The sequence below is a fragment of the Musca vetustissima genome, unplaced genomic scaffold, assembly GCF_032173495.1.
Source record: "Musca vetustissima isolate MV318-11 ecotype Yass unplaced genomic scaffold, APGP_CSIRO_Mvet_v1 utg12664, whole genome shotgun sequence".
Taxonomy (NCBI): Eukaryota; Metazoa; Arthropoda; class Insecta; order Diptera; family Muscidae; genus Musca; species Musca vetustissima.
Genome location: NW_026885900.1, coordinates 469035 through 489463, shown reverse-complemented (window position 1 = coordinate 489463; position 20429 = coordinate 469035). Strand labels below are relative to the sequence as shown.

Below are 20429 nucleotides of genomic sequence, written 5' to 3'. Positions count from 1 at the left end.
GGTTCAGATTTAGATATAGCTTCTATATCTAACGAAATGAAAAATTTAGCATCGGTTGCAGAATGACATATTTATTGATCGAATTTCATTTTACTGCTCCTTTAAAATGTGACCTCTGTTAGGATTCATCTGTTGAATATGCCCAAAGTGGTGAAGTGTATCATATAGTCGGCCCCGCCCGACTTTACTTCTTTCCTTACTAGTTTTAAATATTTTTTGGAGAATTTATATAAGGCGTAATTTTTTAAATAATGTTTTTGGGGGTTTATATAAGGCTGGCAAAGCCTTAAAACCCGTTATTTGGAGGCTATAACAAAACGTGTTGAATATATCCCATCAATCCGGACAAAATTGTGGTTTCCTCTTGTGGTCACTTTTTTCCCGAATCATTTTAACTATTCTTTCGTTGACCAGGTCTTTACTTCAAGATTTTTTTCTTGGTTATGTTTGTAATTATAAACAATATAAAATGTTTAAGAAAAATAAACAAAACGATTTGTTTAAACAAAAAAAATTGAGGAAAATGTGAAAACTACGTCACTAATGACCATTGAACAAATTCAGCTGCTGCCGCTGCAAAGAAGAATACGCACGCAACAACAAAACCGTATAAGAAAATATCTTTTTCATTTCATTTGCATATCAATTAATTGAAAACAACAGAAAAAACATAGAATAGAACGATTATTCAAAAAACAAACAAAACAATGGGAAAACGAAATACAATTTAGTATAGCCCGCCCCAGTCTCTAGGTGATGCTGATGCTACTGTTTTATTTTTCAGCTTGTATCGATTTGAGGCTAAAATTGTTTATTTTCGCTAGCAGTACGTGGTTCATCCGTTTTAGGTGGACGGACGGACGAATGGTTTGCTAGCTGGCTGGCTGCTTGCTGACTGTCTGTTGTCTTCATTTGTTTAGATTACATGCGCGCATCGTCAAACGACGTCATCGCTTCTTCTATTTTCGCTTCATAATTCTTCTTTCATTCGGTTTTTTGGTAGCTGCTGTTTTTATGGCTGTTTTTCCTGTTGAATGGATGCTGTTGATGGTGGGGCAACAAAAAAGTAGTGACGCCAAAGGTGTTGTGATGCTTTTCTTCACGCTTTTCGTTTTTTTGTTCCTCTTCGACTTTTTCGTTTTTATTTTGGTTAGAGATTAGCTAAAATATGTTTTTCGTCGTTGGTCAGCAGTAGCAGCACCACCGCCACAGCACATTCATTCAAATCGACATCGACATCCACATTCCCAATTACTTGTAAGGCCACTAAAATTTATGTTGTGCTTTTAATGGATGGAAAGAAAGCTGTGTCAGCAATCAAGAAAAAAGAACAACAACAACACAAACACACTCACACACAAGGATGTTCTATCAAAACAAAATTATTTTGGGGAAACCTGTTGATTTCTATTTGAATGACATTCATGGTTAAATTGTGGGGCGAATTGCAAAATTTTGTTAGTGTTATTTTGAGAAATTTCGATGAGTTTTCTTTTCTTGCGAAAAAATAAAATAAAAAAGAAATAATGACGGATATATAATTTTCTGCAAGAGGTTTTTTATGAACTAGGAGTTTTATAAGCTTCAACATAAACTTATCATTTCAACCCCGACCGATTTAAATTTTTTGTAGTAAACTATCGACCTCTTGGATCCATTTTATGTTTCATTAAGCATAGTTTTGGAATTGTGTCACACTTTGAGTAAATGAGCCGAACGTATTTCTGAAATCAATAATCCCTGTTTGTTTTTTTTTTCATTACGATATTTGTTTTCTGTTCTTTACGATCATCCTAATTGAAGGCATATAAAAAATATATTTTTTTTCTCTAAATTTTTATGTTGAGTTTTTTTTATAATTACCAGAAACAATTTTTATGTTTTTCTTCTTTGCTTTAAAAAACTTTACTAAGTTTGTTGAACTTCCACACATATAAAACTTCAAACAAAACGATACCATTCATTTCAATTTTTTATTACTATTTTTTTGCAGTTGTGCTGCTACTATGCTAACTATTTACGCTCCGAAAAACAATACCGCTGACTAAAACCTCACACAAGTGTCATGAATGGTCACGACATTCTTTTGTTCATTTCAAAATGTTATCAGTTGGTAATAAAAATTAAGAAAGAAAAAACATTTGTTTTTTTTAATTCAAAAAAACATCTGGAATCTCAGAATTTTTTATTTGGATGACAAATGTTAAAACAATTTGTTTTCGTTTTTTATTTTTTACTATTTACAATTATTGTTGTCTATCCCCATGTGATTCATGCCAAAGAAGCGAAAATTTTCTAGCTGACGGAAGGAATATTTTTTTTATTAAATTTCTGATGCGAGTTAAGATAACAAATTACCTAAAGTTGTTTTTTTTACAAACCTGTAATGCATGGCCTTACACAAAGCCCCCAACAGTTGTGACAGTTGAAATCTGGGTGAAATAAATACAAATATTACCCCCATTTGTTATTATAGATGATAAGATAATGTTGTAGATTGTTGTTGTTTTTGTTTCATCTAGAATCACAAATAAATGTGATTAAAAACTGACACAGGCAAACTAAATTATGTTGATGATAGCTGTCAAAAGAGTTAACTCTCTCTTTAACTTTGCTCTCTTGCTGTGTTGCTCTTGAACGGCCTTTATATCAACATCAGGCAAAACCCTGCACGCGTGCTCTCTTTGAGAGTTATTTGTGTGTAAAAAAGCACAGAATAGCGAGTCTGCTTTATATAGACCTACATAATTTGAATATCCACAGAAAAAATTGTTACTTTTTTCTTCATTTGTTTACAGCCATCAATCATATTTTATATATTTTTTGTATTTTTTTTTTAATAATTTATAAGCATTTTGTTTATTATGATGTCTGCTGGCTGCTACATAACATCACCCGTATATATACATACATACATGTATGTCTGTAATATTATTATTTGTTGTGAATGAAATACATGCAGATATATATATTTATATGCATGCATAACATATACCACACACATCCACATGTGTGAGTGTGTGTTTGTATGTAGATATTAACACACTATCTTGGGAAGTTATCACACTTTTGAAATGTTGCAACATCACCACCCAAACTTGTGGGTATTTTGTTGTTGTGTTTTTTTTGTTTTCTTCACACACACACACACGTACTCACATTTATACGGAACTGCTGTCGGAACACCGTGTGTCCAGCCCTCATTTGCGACACATTTTTTTGTCAGTCATTTTGTCGTTCGTTGGTCGTCTGCGGCATTAATTTATGCTGCCCTTATTTCTTTTATAATCATCGAAATGCGACAATGCGAAGGGTTATGGTTGCCATATGAATACTCCTCACATTTATGTCAGGGGGGATTGCACTATTTTTATACCAAAGATGTAAGTTATTTATATATAAATTTTATAGGTGATTGATTCATAAGAGGGGATAGAATAATAATACATATTACATCACAGAATGGATTATCATGAAATTCCAAGACAGAAGTAGTGAAGCCGGGAAAAGGTTTCCCAAATCTGTTAGGGTGATAATTTGAAATTTGAGAAACACAAAAGAGGGTGCTTAAATGTGTTATGACTTTGATGAAGGGGTTCGCAGTTTTTTAGGAGAACAGTAACTCAAACATAAGTCGCACTTCCATAACTCGAACCACCATACCACGAGGAAATTTAGAATTATGGACACTTCGGGGTATGGAATTAAGTTGCCCTCTCAGAGTTACTGTCATCGCACGCACTTCGACTGTAAATAAGTCATGACAAAAACGTCCTCATAGTAGACTGTATTCGTTGGTTTCTTTAGTTATGGGCAAAAAAATAAATTACAGGGCTTAGACCTGTAAAATACAAATTCTGTGCTGTCAAATTTAATTTCAATTTTTGAATTTCAGATTATTTATTCCATTTGTAACACATCGAAGTATTCATCGGAGATCACATAATACGAGGTCAGTTCGGAAAGTTTTTAGCCTATCACAAAAATGCGATATAAACAGAAAAAAGTTAAGTGTTTTGGAAAATGTTGTTTCGATCTGGCAACTCCTTCAACGCAATGTTTTACAATGAAAAGTTAGAAATGCGTGCTTTCACTGTACAAAATTAATTTTTGTGCTAGGATAAGAACTTTTTGAACTGCCCTCGTAGATATAATATATATTGATCGGAATATTTAAGATAGAACTCGACTCATACGGGATAGACTCGACCCATACGGGATTTTAAAGCTGAAATTTCCATACGAAGTGGCTGTAGTTTGGCATTCCAGATTTATGATGGGGTAAATAACTTCTCAGCGAAGTGCTTGTAATTTAGAATTCCTGATTCATAGCGATTTAATATATGTCCATATGAAATTTCGGCATAGCTCCCTTATAAACTTCACAACTCATTTCCGTATTTTGAAGGTTATAGTCGAATTTTCCAACCTGAGTGTCTGTAATTTGATATTTCCTTTTCTCTGAGAATAAAAACTTCCTGGCATACTCGAATAATATTTTAGGTCTGTTTCGTATCTCGCCACTGATCCTCATTAGTTCCTTTAGTTTTTGGTTGGGAATATTCTCCCGCGGAGCTATTTATAGTTTTATCGAAGTACTTAGCTAACCAACGAAATAAACAGCATGAGACTTTTGTTAGTGCCTCACTTCGTGGTTAACAAATGTTTTATTTCTTCAAAATCTATGAAAACTTAAAAAAATCGTTGGGTATCTGTTTGAAAACTATGTGACTCCGCTGACTTTGAGATTTAATTATGTTAAAGCTCCGTAGTTTTTGCATGTATTATTCACTCCAGCGCCATCTGTATACTGCACTTGTAACTTTTCAGTTAAATACCATTAATCCAACGTTTTTTTTTTTTTTTTCAAAATGTCCCAAACAATGAACTTTTGCTGTTCTCTGACATCTGCTAAGGAATGTATGTGGGGATATTTGTAATTATGCATGGCTGTCTGCTGCTGCTTGCTTGCTCACTTATTCACATTTGCATACACGATAATGTGGACAAACAGACATTCAGTCTGTTCGGCTGCCTGGCTTGCTGGCACTTTCATCATAATCGGTCGGTTATTAGCAATACTTTTTGGATTAAAGCGTGATCATCCATCCAACAAATGCCAGCCAGATATGATGTGTTATTTAATTGTTGCTGTTGTTGCTTTTGCAACAATATCATTCATTGTTCATGCAATTATACACTGTTATACAAACATATGCTCACGCACTCATACACACATATGTACATGTGATATGATAATTATTATTAGTAAGGCCGACCTCTAGTGTAAAATGTAAAAATGTAAATTGCTAAATAAACGCATTGTTACAACCGGAACACATTGAAGTATTAAACATGCCATGTATGTATGTACATTTGTGCGGCAATGATGACCTAAGGGTTATGGTCAAACTCACTCATTCGCTCGCTCCATCAGATAGTCGTTCAGTCAGTCAGCCAGTCATTCGCTTTGGTCCGTTTTTTGTTTTCTCTTCCTTTTGCTGTGGTATGGTTGGTTCCAAATGACATCACTCTTGGAATTTATTCATTTTAAAATAATGGTTTTATTGTTGTTGTTGCCGTCGTATGAACGAGTATGTTGCATATCATCAACGGTTTTGTAATGTGGATGTGGAGGAATGGAAGGTAGTGGTGGTGGTGCGGTGCGAGGGTGGCACACTGAGGCGGGACAGTTTCTCTTGTTTGTAGGCCATAATATAATATTTATCTTTTTTTGTTTTTTGTATAAAAATGACAATTTTGTTTTCTTTTTTTCACTTTTATGTGGATATAATGGGCCAGTTCCGTGACGAAGGAATATCAACTAGCCCACAAATATGTTAATAATTTTGTTTTGTTAAGAAGGGTTGTCATTATGATTAATTAAAATAAAAAAAGAAAATACAGTTTGGAGGAGTTGGAGCTGTTTAGTCCTCTTAAAGAGCTTCTAGAACATGAACTGTGATTTTGAAAAAAAAAACAAGCAACAACAACACCCCAAGCAACTACTAATTCACATAACAAAAACAAAAATAAAAGCGAAAGTGTTTAGAACAACACCTCCATTGGCATTGACACCAAAACGAAAAAAAAAACTATTACGAAAATACAACAAATAAACAGCCAGCAGGTAAAGAGATAACAAATATGACTCGATGATTAACACTTGTAATGAATGAATGCGGTGTGGCGGTGCCGTGTGGAGGGGGGAGGGAGGTAAGTGTGCGGCCAGCAACGTTATTATCATCATTACCGAATAAACTTCCACACATTGGTGCTACTACTTACACCACAATCTGTCCATCCAAAGTTTCTTTTCACTACAACAGCAACAAAAAAGGTGTGATTTTTCATTTTTGAATGATAAATGCCAATGACGTTGTTGTTGTCGATTTTCCTAAGTAATGAACAAAACAACAACAACAAAAAACGAATGAGAACAATGCTAACTAACCTTCGTACTATTTGTTTTTTTTTTAAGAAGGAATTTGTTTATTTATTTTCCTCACATTCCTTTTGCTCTCACTTTTTAATTTTCTATTTGCTGATAGCATTTCTAACCATCAAATAACATCTTTTTACTCATTATTGCGGGGATAAACTCTTTGGGGATTTTCTCACGTTGTCTTTCTCTCTCCCACTTAGTTTGAGTGAAGGGTTTTCTGTGTGAGACGATCGATCTCTTGCTCTCTTCATGCCTCTCTGATTAGAATAAAACAAACAATCAATTGGATTTTATGCAAACATTAAAAAATGATAAAAAATGTGTGAAAAACATACACACAATCTTACATAAAGAATGAACAATAAATACGATACACACACAACATGTTAAATAAACATTGAAATAATAAATAATATTAAAAAAATACATTTCAACAACCACTAATAATATAATAAGAACTACAACAACAACATCGTATTGGAAAAATAAAATAATGATAATTCCAACAATACAATAAAAAAACCATGGATGGATGATCCGAAAAAAATCCATCTCGATTCCAACCAGAGTGTGGTGGCTTTGCCAGTCATTGAGCAATAAATAATACAATTAATAAACATTTTATTGCAATATAATTAATTTCAACGGCTATGAAAACAACAAGAAAAAAAGAAACACAACAACATAAGCCATTGTTATTACTTTTCAATGAATTCAAGCGTAAAGTGGAAAATAAAACGAAACAAAAATTAAGAAGAGATGATAAGGTAAGAATAGTTTCTTGTTTGAGAGCGAGTTTACTCTTGCAGAAAATGTGTGTTTAATCAATTAATCAAAAGAAAATGGACCTGGAAGTTATCGAAACTATGAATACCTAATTTTTTTGAGGGAATAAAAGGAAATGTCGATCAAATGAAAAGTCTCACATGGATGTCAGAATTACAATTAATATCCACTTAAACCTTAAATTCAAATGAAATCATTTTAGATGTTGCGACAGAAAGTATAGAAGAAGATTTTTTCCGCTATTTCCAAAATATTCCAAACACCTATATAAGTCGTGGATTTTTTAAATAATTTTTTTCAACACCTATATAAGGCGAGGATGTTTTAAATAATTATGGGAGGTTGTCCTCAAAAGTACACCAATATCGATCATTTTAGTAGTAGAGACTTGCCATTTCTATAATAATTTCTAAATTATTTTTTTATCCCATAATATTATACATATTGTGTTTTATATATAAAATATATGTCTATAGATTACCATTGTGGCCAATACTGATATCAAGGCCTTACATGTTTTTCCTTTATCAGTTTATATTGGTAATGCACAGCCCCATCAAATCCATTAATGAGGGTCCCATGAAAATAACGCATGTGCTTGCGTGTGTGCATGTTTATTTTTTGTATGAAAATAAATAAATATTTAAAATGCAATTCAATATAGATATGCAAGTATGTTTATATGGTTGTATGTAAACAATTGCTGCATTCAGTAGAACTCTGAGAGTTTTTTGTGGGTGGTCGTTGAATGTGGTGTTTATGAACTGACAATGGAGTTGGAACTTTGCCGAGTATGGGTTTCTGATGGTGATCATTTTACGCTGTCAATTTGTTTATATTTTGCGTTTTATATTTTTTGTTTGTGAAGTATAAAATTCTGCTGTTAATTTTCGCAAAGTTGAATTGTAATAATTAATACTTTTCTTCAAATAAACAAAACTATAACGTACACAAAGTATCCCTCCTTCAAGCATAAAATATGACTCCGAGGCAGAGAAGTGCAACAATGATTGTTGGATCCACATCATCACCATCATCAGCAACCACCCCCGCTAAAATTCACTCCATCACATTCAATGAAGCAAAGCGCCCACAAAAAAAAAACCGTTTCGACCGTCTGTCAATTGTCATTTATCTTCATAAGCAACCAGCATAGTTTTGTTGCACTACTTTTGTTGTATCTTCCTCATCGTCTATTGTCTGCCTTTCTTACGATCATGCCTTTGCTTTAGCTTTTGTAAAATGTTTTATCTTTTTATTTGGTTATTCGTTCTTTCATATATGGCTGACGGACTGACTTACTTAATAATAACTGTCCTCTATTTGCGTTGATGGCTGTGGTGGTGTGGATATATATTTTTGTCTGATGGTGGTGTCTGTCATGGCAAATTAACAATAAATATAAATATATGTTTGGGTTAAATACCCATCAAATTTATTATCATCATCATCATCGCCTTCGTCATCCATCGTCTCTGTATTGTTACTGACTGTCTCGGGGTCTCTTTGCGAAAAAAACACAAGCATGAACCATAACTAGATTAATATCTAAATTAAAAATGAAATTCCTGGTTCCAGAGTCCAAATGGGATCAAAAAAATAAATATGAAAAAAATGAAAGAACAATACACAACCTAGAAGAATGAAAGAAAGAAAAAAGAAGAACTAATATACAGTAGTGTTTGAATATAGTGAACTAATACATCTCTTCCCAGTATCCTGGTTACAATTAGGTTCAACGGAAGAATTTGTGAACAGATGTTTGCTTCTTACCCTCAGAATTTGGCTTAAGATTCGATTTTCACCTTGCTCAAAATCGAGGGTTCTCTACATCCACACGCCACTGCATTTGAAATATTGACCTAATAACAAATTATTATATATTTATATCCCTATCAATAATACAAAGCGATTATATTTTTCACAGGCTGGTGTAAACAACATAGCCCAAAAATTATACATTCCAGAATTTTATTTTCTCTGTTGCCAACAATTCAAATAATCGAATTTTTAGTTGAGTTTTCATTAGTCGTTAAAAGTCGAAAATCGATTTTGAACAGGTTTGACAAAATCGAAAGATCGAAAAGTCGACATTTTAGTCAAAGACAAGATCTATTAATAAGGTCACCAAGATAGCAATCGAAATCGGAAAACAGCTGTTTTTTCTCAAGTCTAATGTCAAAAATTTCGACTTTGTTTACGTTTTCATAATGGAAGTCAATTCACAATAATGCATTTTGACAGCAAACTTGAGAGGTATCGATAAACAGCTGGTCTCCCTTGGTGACCTTATTTATAGGCCATGGTCAAAGACAAAAAACGAAACGTTTACTAATCGAGCTTTTGGTTAAAAAGTCTAAAAGTCGAGTTTTACGCTCGACTACGTATCGCTAATCGAATGGCTGCCGATTATTAGACTACGAAGTGACTGATGCATTGTAACTGATGCATCGTAACTAGTTCATATATAAACAAGTAAAAACGTGGTTAATTTCGACCGGACCGAACTTTTTATACCCTCCATCATGAGGTGGACATTTTAAAAACCAATAATCATTCCGGACCTTCATAAATGACAGGCTATGCCATGGAATATTTTTGGTAGGAAGATTTGTCAAATTGGTGTCAATTGGATTAAAAAAATGTGCCCAAACTCCCCAAAATTCCGAATAATGGCGGGTATCGTTATATGGCGGCTATCCTCAAAAGTGGATCGATGTCTAAAAATTTTTGTAGGGAATTTTGCTTTCGAATGATAATTCAAAATACTAAATAATAGCTAATTCGATTGTAAAACTTGCTCAATCTCCCTAAAATACCGAATAATGGAGACATCCTTAGATGGGAGCTATCATAAAAAGTAGACCGATATCGATAATTTTTGGTAGGGAGATTTGGCACCCAATGGGAACTCAATTCGATTGATATCGTCACAAAAAATTCCAAAATTTCGAATATTTTGGGGTAATCCTATATAGGTCAGGGTTTATCTCTATGGCTGAATGTCGATATTCAATCCATTGACATTATTGCCGGTTAATCAATCTTCAATCTTTTTTATTCTACCAATGCCCTAACCTGAAACAATTTTCTACTTTTCTTATTAAACCTACCTCATATTAGAAAGGGGGAAAAGTAAGTGAAAAAAGTATATCTCTAATCGCATAATAATATGTGTGTAAGCATTCAAAGCATTCAACGAGAGTATGAAGAAAACCACGGCGTTCATTGTCTTTAGCCAACCACCATGGCAAATGGTAAAGCGTTAATGTTTAAAACAAAAATGAATCATTTGTTATGCGTTTAAACTTTTTTTGTTAATTCTGCTCTTGTTCCACGAAAATGAGCTTTTAAAATGATCGTAAAATATTAATGAATAAAAAATAGTAGATAATGAAGGTACCACCAAACGGAAGGAAGGAAACAAGTCAATGAAATGGGCGAAACATCAATGCCAGTATATAGAACAAATATTTTGATAGATAACAGTTTAGTTTTGTAAACAAATTTAAATGATGGGTGTATTTTTGTATTTTATTTAAATAATAATAGGGTCATTATCCTCTATCAAGTTTGGGTAGAACTAACTGCAGTGCGCCTAAAAGTTCACTACACTCTTATAAGCAATTGAAGAAAAAACTGAAGTTGTAGACCCCATTCCATTTGTTGTTGTCGTTTTTTATTAACAAAAGAGCCCATAAATTAATTTGATTTGTTTTCAGGTTAATAAAACTCAACAATTTTCACTTTCATTTTAACTTTTTGATATTCAGACACACTACACTCACTCTTCTTTCTTCTTGCGAAATGTGTGAAACAAAAACAAAGACAAACAATGGCAACTATAAACAAAAACATCAACGGTTGAGAGGCAGACAGACGGACGGACAGACATACAGAGGCGGTAGTGAAATATTGTGTAACAGAATATAATCGGACATGTGTGTTACAATGAACAGCCAACAACGGCCGATGTCTGGCTGATGAGCCTCTTCTTCTTTTGTTGATATGGTTCAGCAGAGCGAGCCAGCGGACTTACATGACAGCAGTAGTACAATAACACTTATTTTTAAGCGTTTTTTCTACGGCTTTTTACATTGGCAGGCAATAAGCTACCGGTTTTTTTTGGTTTCTTTTTTTGGCGTCTTTTGTGTAAATGGGCCAAAACATCAGCGTAATTTTTATTTCATAAACAATTTTTTGCAAAAAAAAAAAAAATTCAACAGTAGCTAGCTTGACACATTCACACATTTGAATTGCTGCTTCGGGGTGCAGCCAGCCCATGATTCACACAACACTAGATCAGTGTAAAAATAAAATGATGACTCACCACTACCCCCTTTAAGGGTTTCTCAGAAATCAATTGAACAGTTTTTGTTTTTTGATTAATTAATTGTTCGTTTTTTTTTTTATTTTAATAATAGCTTGCTTAATATTAATTCTCCTGTTTTTTCCATGTTTCTTTGCAGATTATTTACATCACTGCCAAAATATACACAACATTTATTAGTTTTATTATTTGGTACATTCCGTGTAATAGCCAGCAATGCTGCTCACGCTGGGACCGGCATGACCAGCGAAGCTTTGGGCGTCTCTGTTGCACCCAGTTTCTTTCAGTCATGTGTCAGTGATGGCAAGACCGCACGTATGGAAGATGTTTTAAAATTTAAGGTAATTAAAGCGAAACCGAACAGCAGCACCAATAGTTTCAAAAGTTCATTTCATTGATTTCACACCCACCCAACAGGTAGCCACAAAAATTATGAAATACATCATCGATAAATTTGCCACACATGATTTGTTTGGTCGTGAAAATTATGAATATTATGCCCGGGTAACGGGTCGCATATTGAAAGTGCAAGACGAATGGATATGCAGTTTTCAATATCCCCCGCCGCCACGCGGCAAATTGGCCCAACAGAAATATGCTTGTAAGTATTGTCGGAAATCATATCATAAAAGTTTTATAATCGATGTCTTTTTGTAATTTTTTCTAGTACAACATTCATTGGAAGCGGAAAAAACATGGTTACAGTGTCAATGCGAACGTTGGGGTTTACGTGAGTATTACTTAATCTCTATGTGTCTTTATATTTATGTATGTGCGTGCAAAGACAGTATACATTATTACATATTTATACGTTTTTTTTGTTTTGTTTACCAATCGGATGTCTTTTCTATTCTATATATATACGAGGCCATACCATTCCTATCGTTTTTGTGGTCAAAATTTTATCATTTCATTATTCTTGTTTTTGTAGATAGACTTATAGAATTGAAAACAAACCTCACAAGAATTACTAACTTTCTATAAAACCAAAATAACCCAAAAGATAGTCTGTGATTAATGCGAACAATAATCACTGAATCTTTTAGCTTGAAGCCTTTCGACCACCACCTATTAATCTCCATTAGTTTCTGTGTCAGAACTATCTATCGAACAAAATTGAATCATTTTATGTTTTCTCATCATTGACCATTGCCCGCCCATTAATCATAACATTTGGCTGAACATTCCCGAAATTGATTAGGAAAAACTTTTTTTTATTATTATTTTCTTTGAAATATAAAAATCTAAACCTTTAGAAACTCAACTTATATAGTTATAAGTTATTTTATATTGGTTTATGCATAGCCTAACTCTTAAACAACTATCTTAATATATCCTAAAATGTATGTGTTTTTTCTTGTTATTTCTTCTTCTTCTTCCACTCGAAAAAAATTGTCTCCAAAAACAAATCGAAAATAAAAAAATAATCCAACAAAATTTGTATATGCTGCGCGCTCTCTATCTCTTCTATCTTCTATCCATGTTATTTATCTTATAATAATTGCTGATGTTCGTTGTTATAATCACTCACACCATACCTACGCCTCACCCCACAGTTGCTCAAGAGGAATCTCGTTCAACACCCGCCTTGCTAACCAGTTCTAGCTCTGCTTTGGATAATAGTGTTGTATCACTTGGTGTAACACCCGAACATTCATTTATGGAATCTTGTGCTCGACTCTCTGTTTCTTTAGAGGGTCCTGGTCTATTTGCGATGACTTCTTCGCCATTGCCAAGCCGTAACAAACACGATTTTCAGCCAGACGATGAAGATGATGACATAGACGAGAACGAGTATCACGACGACGACGACGATGATGATGAAGACGACGACAACAATGGCGACAATGCCAACGGTGGCGGTAACAATGCCGAAGAGGACATCGCCAACGATTTAGACATTTCCTCCCACAATGATGATGAGAACATTGAAAATCAATCGAAAAATGCAAATTTCCACTTAACGTCCTCGTCCACCTCGACGTCGGCAGGTAGATCGCGGCGAACTCTGAAGTCACGATCGTCCTCAAACGATGCCGGAGGAGCAGCATCGGGCGATTATACATTCACCGACAGCCAGGACGATGTAGATGGCGATGAAATGATGCGTTGTGTGGTAAAGCGGCGTTACAAACAGAACAAAAAGAAATCGCCCAGCACTTCGAATACCGCCCAAATGCGTGGCGTCCAACAGCAAAGACGACTACGAACAATCACTAACAATTCCAAGAGTATAGACACCACACATTCTACGACGACGACAACGTCGGCGGCAACGACAACGACTTCGCAACATCATAACGAATATCTAAATGACTATGAATTTATTGGTAAATCTTCGACATCAACCTCCACGCTGAAGGCCCTGACCACCGACCCGTCACTGCTGACACAAAACATGCAGCAAAAGTCACGAGTTTGTTCACGATGCAAGCGAGGCATACGCCACTCGTCCTCGTGCTCCTCGTCGACGGCCTCGGGCGGTGGGGCTGCGGCCAATGGCACCGGTGGTGGCGGCAGTGGCATGACTATGGACGAGTTGAGAGCCGTCAATCGTTATGCTGAAAGTACAAAAAGTTTATCCTACTTGCCACAGGTGAGGGATGAATACTTGCTTGCTTCAAGGATTTCGGTATAAAGCTCATTTCCTTTTTTTATTTTGTTTTATTAACTCTCATTATTTAATTATTATTTCTTCCTTGAATAGTTTTAGTTCCCTTAGAATTTAATATACTACTACTTATCATATAAATACATACTATATTGTTTCAATTAAAAATAAAACAAAATGCAAATAGTGAGAGCTTTTTTAAAAAAAAAAACCAACCAACCAATCAATAAACAACAAAAACATTATTAATGCAATGCAATGTTTGTTAGAAGAGTAACTTGCGCATGTCTCCTTGTTGTCTGTCTGTAAATGTTTCCAGTTTATAGGTGGAACTAGCAAAAGCATGCTTAAACTGCAGTTCCCAATTAGCTTACTACCAACACTAGCTAACAACAACTATAGAAAAAAGCTCTTACATAGAATTTACAAAAAAACACAAATATTTTCTAACCGATTCCTAAATGAAGAAATTAAACTAAATTTGAATTTACTGCTTATAGGCAAATTAACCAAACAATCCCAGTCCATATTTAGTACGTATGTGTAAACAAAAAGAACTCAAATTAAATACATAAAATAAATATCTAAATTCGAATTCCAAACAAACATTCCCTGCCTTTGGCCTGGCCAGCATAAATAACAACAACATACATACATAATATTCACATTCACCACTTAAACTCAACATTCCTTGCTCATTATTTTTGAAATGAGTTTACTTCTATCATTATTTTCAAAATATGATATTCATTATTATTATTATTACTATCTTGAATTTTTAGTTTATTAATATGGGTTTTTATAGTGATTTTATTTGTTTTTGTTTTTTTCCTGTTTTCAAAACTGTGTTGTAAAATTTATAATGCCTTTTTGACATCGAACGAATTATAAATAAGAAACGAATTCTAATATTATTTGCAATTCAATGTAAATAATAATTAGTAACACTTATTATATAAAACAAACAAACAAAAAGAATGAAAGAGAAAATACCAGACTTAGATACGGCAGTAACAAACTCTGCTACTACATTCCACAATTGAAATCAAAAATCATGTTTTGATTTTCCAAAACAAAAGCTCACCTTAATGTAAAAATGTGTATATACTTAAAAACAAACATAGAATTCTTTATTTATTTGCAAATTGATTACCACTAATTAATTTAGCTTTAGATATGAAACTAATTTAAACAAAAATATTAAATATAATAATAATTTTATAATTTTAAGAATTTATTTCTTTTTTGTTTAAATAAAATTGTTCTTTTAATTTTTTACCCCCCAAAAATATGTTTTAATTTCTTTTTTTTTAGTTTTTTGTTTTAGTTGTATTATTTGGCTATTTTGATTTTGTTTAAATAAAATATCACTTTTTCCTGCTATTTCTAAATTATTAAAACCTTTACCTTTTGAATTAATCAATGAAATTGGCTGTTAAAACAAAAGTCTCGTCTATTGGACATTAAGGATAACGTCGCGTAAAAATAGAGAATATCTGTGGATTTTATGAAAGATATTGGGAATCCATTTTTAATGGCATATCAAGTGAGACTACTTCTATGTTATTGCATTCATTTGTCTCTACTTTTATTTGAATATACCTTTTGTATTCATTTTAGATTAGCACAGATGTCTTGATTTTTTATTTTTTATTCAATTTCGAATATATTTAATTTAGTTATTCATATTTATTTGTCAGTTTGTTAAGCCAACCAACAGTACTATGTTATTCGAATTGAAATCATTCATTTGTCATGCACATACCATATTTTCACTAATGTCCAAATTTTCACTAAAATCTTTCGATGAACCATTTTCATTTCATTAAAAATATATTTTGATCTAATTTCTGTTTGTTCCTTTTTTGTCCACAATGTTTGCAGCTGTGTTTCATTGTCCTTGTCTATATTTTGTTTATCCACCAGTTATTCTTCTTCACCTTCGTTGTTAATATTATTTTTTTTTAATCAAACAAGCAGCACACTACCACCACCTCCCACTCTCGCAACTATATATATATACTTTTTTTCTTAAAGATGAACTTTCTGAAAATTTGCATATGCTTCTTCTTCTTGATATGTTGTTTTCGTGCACTTTTTTGTAATCATTTCGTTTGGCTTTTAAAACAAATAACTAACTAACCAACCAACCGTTTAAACAAGTTTTGTACAATAATAAATCTTAACATTTTATTTATGTTTCTTTTTTTATTTTATGTTATTCTTTCGGTTGACAAAACATATTTTCCCGATCTTTTGTATGTCTTTTTTGAAAAACAAAATATCAATAAATATGAAAAACACAACCAACCAACATTTTCTACAACAACAACAACCAAAATTATAAAAAAATACTACTCTACTCCATGCTATGATAACAACGGATATGTTTTTCTTCCCACCTCTGTAAAACGTGATGTGCTTGGAAATTGTAAACATAACCCTTTCCAAAAATTAAAACCAAAACCAATCATTTCTTTTCTCTGACATCAACCAACAAAAAACAACAACACACCTTTCCAATAATAAAAAAAACACTCTAAATGAATGAATGACCGAAAACAACAACGAACAACAACAATGGTTGAATTTTTGATGCCTTCCCTAACACCCATAACAGGTCCATGAACGACAAACGGCACGCATGCGCACACGTTCCGAGTGGTTTTTGGGTCCAAAAGATGACGACGATGTTCTGTGCATGGCCAACAATACCTGCAGCAATTGCTATTTAACGGTACATGGTGGCGAACAAGAAATGACAGCATCTGGCAGTTATTTAGGTGGTGGCAGCACCAGAGATATGCGTCGTGTCGATCTGGTAGATGATCATAATCGTACGTCAGTAAGCTCTGGAGGCCCAGCACATGCTGAGGCTGTCAACACCTCTTTATATTTATATTATAAACAACAACAGCAGCAGGAACAACAACATCAACGTCATCATTTATTGCACCCTGGCCAAAGGCAAAGTTTTCATTTGGCTCCAGATTTTATGATGGACACCGATGATGCTTACTACTATGGAGGTGGCAGTTCGCATCCGAATCAAACTACCACAACAACCCAGGCAACAACACATTCCAGCAGCATGCAACAGCAACAGGCAGCACAACAGGCCATGGCAGCGGCCACGGCAGCAGGTCATCATCACCTAAAGCCTCACACAATGGCGGTGACTGGTGCAGGAGGAGGAGGAGGCGTTGGAGGCTTGTATTTGGATACAAATTATGGTATATATGATTTTGATGATACAGACATTTTAATTTCTCCCAATTCTACCACCACTACTACTTCAACATCCAACACCACCACCAATACTACTACCACTACTACTTCAGAAAATTATTACTACCATAACAACAACAATAATATTATCAATAATAATAACAAAGAGAACAATATTGACTGTACACTAAACCAACATTTAAATTTAATGCAAAAACCCACAGGCCACAACAACAACAACTACAATTACAACAAAAATAAAAACAATTACAGCAGGGATATGACTTCTTTAAAGTCTATGCCCAAACAGTCATCACCATCATCGGTATCATCATTATCATTATCACAGCAACAACAACAAAAACAACTGCATGTTTATTCTCCCAATAACAGCAACAACAACAATAATCATCACAATCAACGCCATATGTCTCAATATTATTCTACCGAATCCCTGTTAAGCAATCATAAATCATATTTAGATGTCAACAGTGGCACAGACCACGATGTTGATGAACTGCCATGCTGTTCAACATCGACTCTAGCATCAAAATTATCATATCACAGTCTTCGGGATGTCGAAAAACTTCCCAACAACGACAATGATGATAGTAATGATGATGATGAGTCGTCGTTGATGGCGTCTAGCAATGTCAATCTGACCAACACCACCCATAGCACCATCCATAACAACACCGCCAGTCCTTCCTTAGATGAGCATGACTATATGTTAGGTTCATCGTATCGCCACTCCACACCCATGGTGCAACAACGACGACGCCTACAACGCCAAACCCAAGGCCTTAGGCGTCAACGTTTAAACTCCAATTCGTCATCACTGTATCAGTCATTTAATGCCAGCCTGCAGGCTCCGATGGCTTCGGCCAACCGCGGTCATTTTGTTAGTGGCCGTAATTCAAGAAGTTCGTCTCATTACGAGACGCGTTCCTCATCATCAAGTCGTGCTGGTGGTGTCGGTGGTAATGGTGGTGGTGTTGGGAATGCTAGCAATGCAGGTGCTGTTAGCAGCAGTAGTTCTTCTAATAGTAATTTTGTTAGTATTGTATTTAATGTTTTAGATTTTTTGTTCTAAATTGTTTTAAAAAAATATGAATTTTCGACACAACAGTGTTTTAGGTGTATTTAAATTTGAATTATATTTTGTTTGTGTAATTGTGTTTTAATTTCATTATAATCAGTTTGTGTCTTTATAAAAAAAATCTAAAAACTAAAATTTGTGTGTATGTGTTTAATAGATTTAATTTATTTAAATATGGATTTTATATTAGTTTATTTATAAGTTGTTCTAGAATGTTGAAAATAAAATTGAACGAATTTGGTTCATTATTTTAAGTTTTTTTTTTTTTTTTTTTGCTATCATCACATAATTTTGCTTCGTATTTGTGAAACACCATTTCCAGCAGATGAAAAAAATGTGCACAAATGTAAAATCCTTGTAATTTTTTTAATAAATGAAATGAATTAAACGCCACTGTTTATAATCACATCCTTGCAAAAGTGGCACTCTTGTTAATAAAATAAATTTGAAAATGTTGAACCACTGAAAAGGAGTTTTCACAAATTTCAATTGCCTTATCAAACAAAAGGCATCGCTTATGTTCATCATAACCATGTCTTTGACCTCACCCGAACTGCTTACCATGTTATAATACTTGTTTAATTTAATACACAAAAAATAGAATAACTTATATTGTATGTTCGTTGAAAAATTAATCTTTGTTATTTTTAATTAGTTCTAAATTATTAACTATAGTTTCGTATATCATTTAACCACATATTTATTATTTATATCAATAATCATTTAATTAATTTTAACCAAAACAAACTGCTCAAATATATCTGACATGAGTTTCAAATAATTTTTTGTTTTCATATTATTTTGCGTGCGTTTTAATTTCAAGTGGCTCAAGCTTTTAGTTGTTTTCTCAGTTTATTTGGTTTTCACTGTTTTAATTTTGTGTTAAAAAAACGAAAACAAACATTTTGTGTCTTTTGTGTTTCTTCTTCTTCTCGTTTTTTTCTGGTAAATAGAAATACTCTGATTGTTGTGTATTAACCCAAACCCTACTACTCCTACTCCAATTGAAAAAAGACAAGTTGTTGTTCATGATCCTCATGCCTATCGCTCCTGTATACACCCACCCACCCATACCATTAGATGCATAGTAGACTGACAGCATTGTAGCAAATCGACGACCAACAAACTTTTAATACCACATCCAAACCAATCAAACATCCCCCCACACACAAACAAACATGGTACATACCTATTAGTAGGCAACACGTACGTGTCCATACAATTTTGGAAGTGTTGTATAAAAAAAGATCAGCTTTAACCAACCAACCAACCTAAATGTAACTTTCTTTCTTTTCTTGTTTTTCTTTTTCTTTAATCCTTGTTCGATTTACTTTATATTGTGCAACTCAATTTTGGTTCATTTGTGTTGTGTACCGATTTCCAAAACAAAAATAAAAATAATTAAAAATATAAATACTGTGAACGAACACCTTGTAAATAAATGCCCTCACCACCTCACCATGACGACGATGACGACAAATGCAAAAAATAAAACACGATCCATGAACACACAATTTGTAAATACGTCGATAAAATTGGATCTACTAAAGTTGGCAACATCCGTTTGAGCAACAGTGCCGAATCGGTGCAGTATCCGGTGCGCAGACCCTCAACCAGACGCATACTTCTAGGCGCCAACATACCCCGGCAATATCCGTTGCGTTCTTCGTTGCGACGCCACAAAGAGAAACAGGTGGGCAACAACAGCAGCTGTACATCCTCCTCATCCTCGTCCAACAACAATGCACCGACAACAGTCAGCTCGAGACCTGTTTCGACAGCTGGAGGCTTTATGAGAGGCAGCAGTTCGAATTCCGATGCCCTGGCTGCAGGCAGTGAATGCTGCACATCCTCAATGGATTCTAATACCACAGCGACACTAACCTTTAAGGCTCCCCGAGTTTAAAGCGACTACTTCCCAAGCAAAGGA

General features: G+C 34.0%; 1 protein-coding gene across 3 annotated transcripts in view; it reads left to right on the top strand.

Moving 5' to 3' along the window:
* Positions 1–20201, top strand: part of LOC133333203 (rho GTPase-activating protein 20) — a 30439-nt gene extending 10238 nt beyond the window's left edge. The window contains exons 2-6 of one of the 3 annotated variants that reach the window (XM_061541527.1): positions 11701–11902; positions 11979–12162; positions 12229–12291; positions 13118–14157; positions 20050–20201. In XM_061541527.1, the coding sequence (XP_061397511.1) occupies positions 11701–11902; positions 11979–12162; positions 12229–12291; positions 13118–14157; positions 20050–20067 (1507 nt within the window). In that variant the 3' untranslated portion in view covers positions 20068–20201. Of the gene's footprint in view, positions 1–11700; positions 11903–11978; positions 12163–12228; positions 12292–13117; positions 14194–16792; positions 16933–20049 lie in introns of those variants that run through there. The other 2 variants (XM_061541526.1, XM_061541528.1) reach the window with 2 other exon arrangements.
* The last annotated feature ends 228 nt before the right edge of the window (positions 20202–20429 follow it).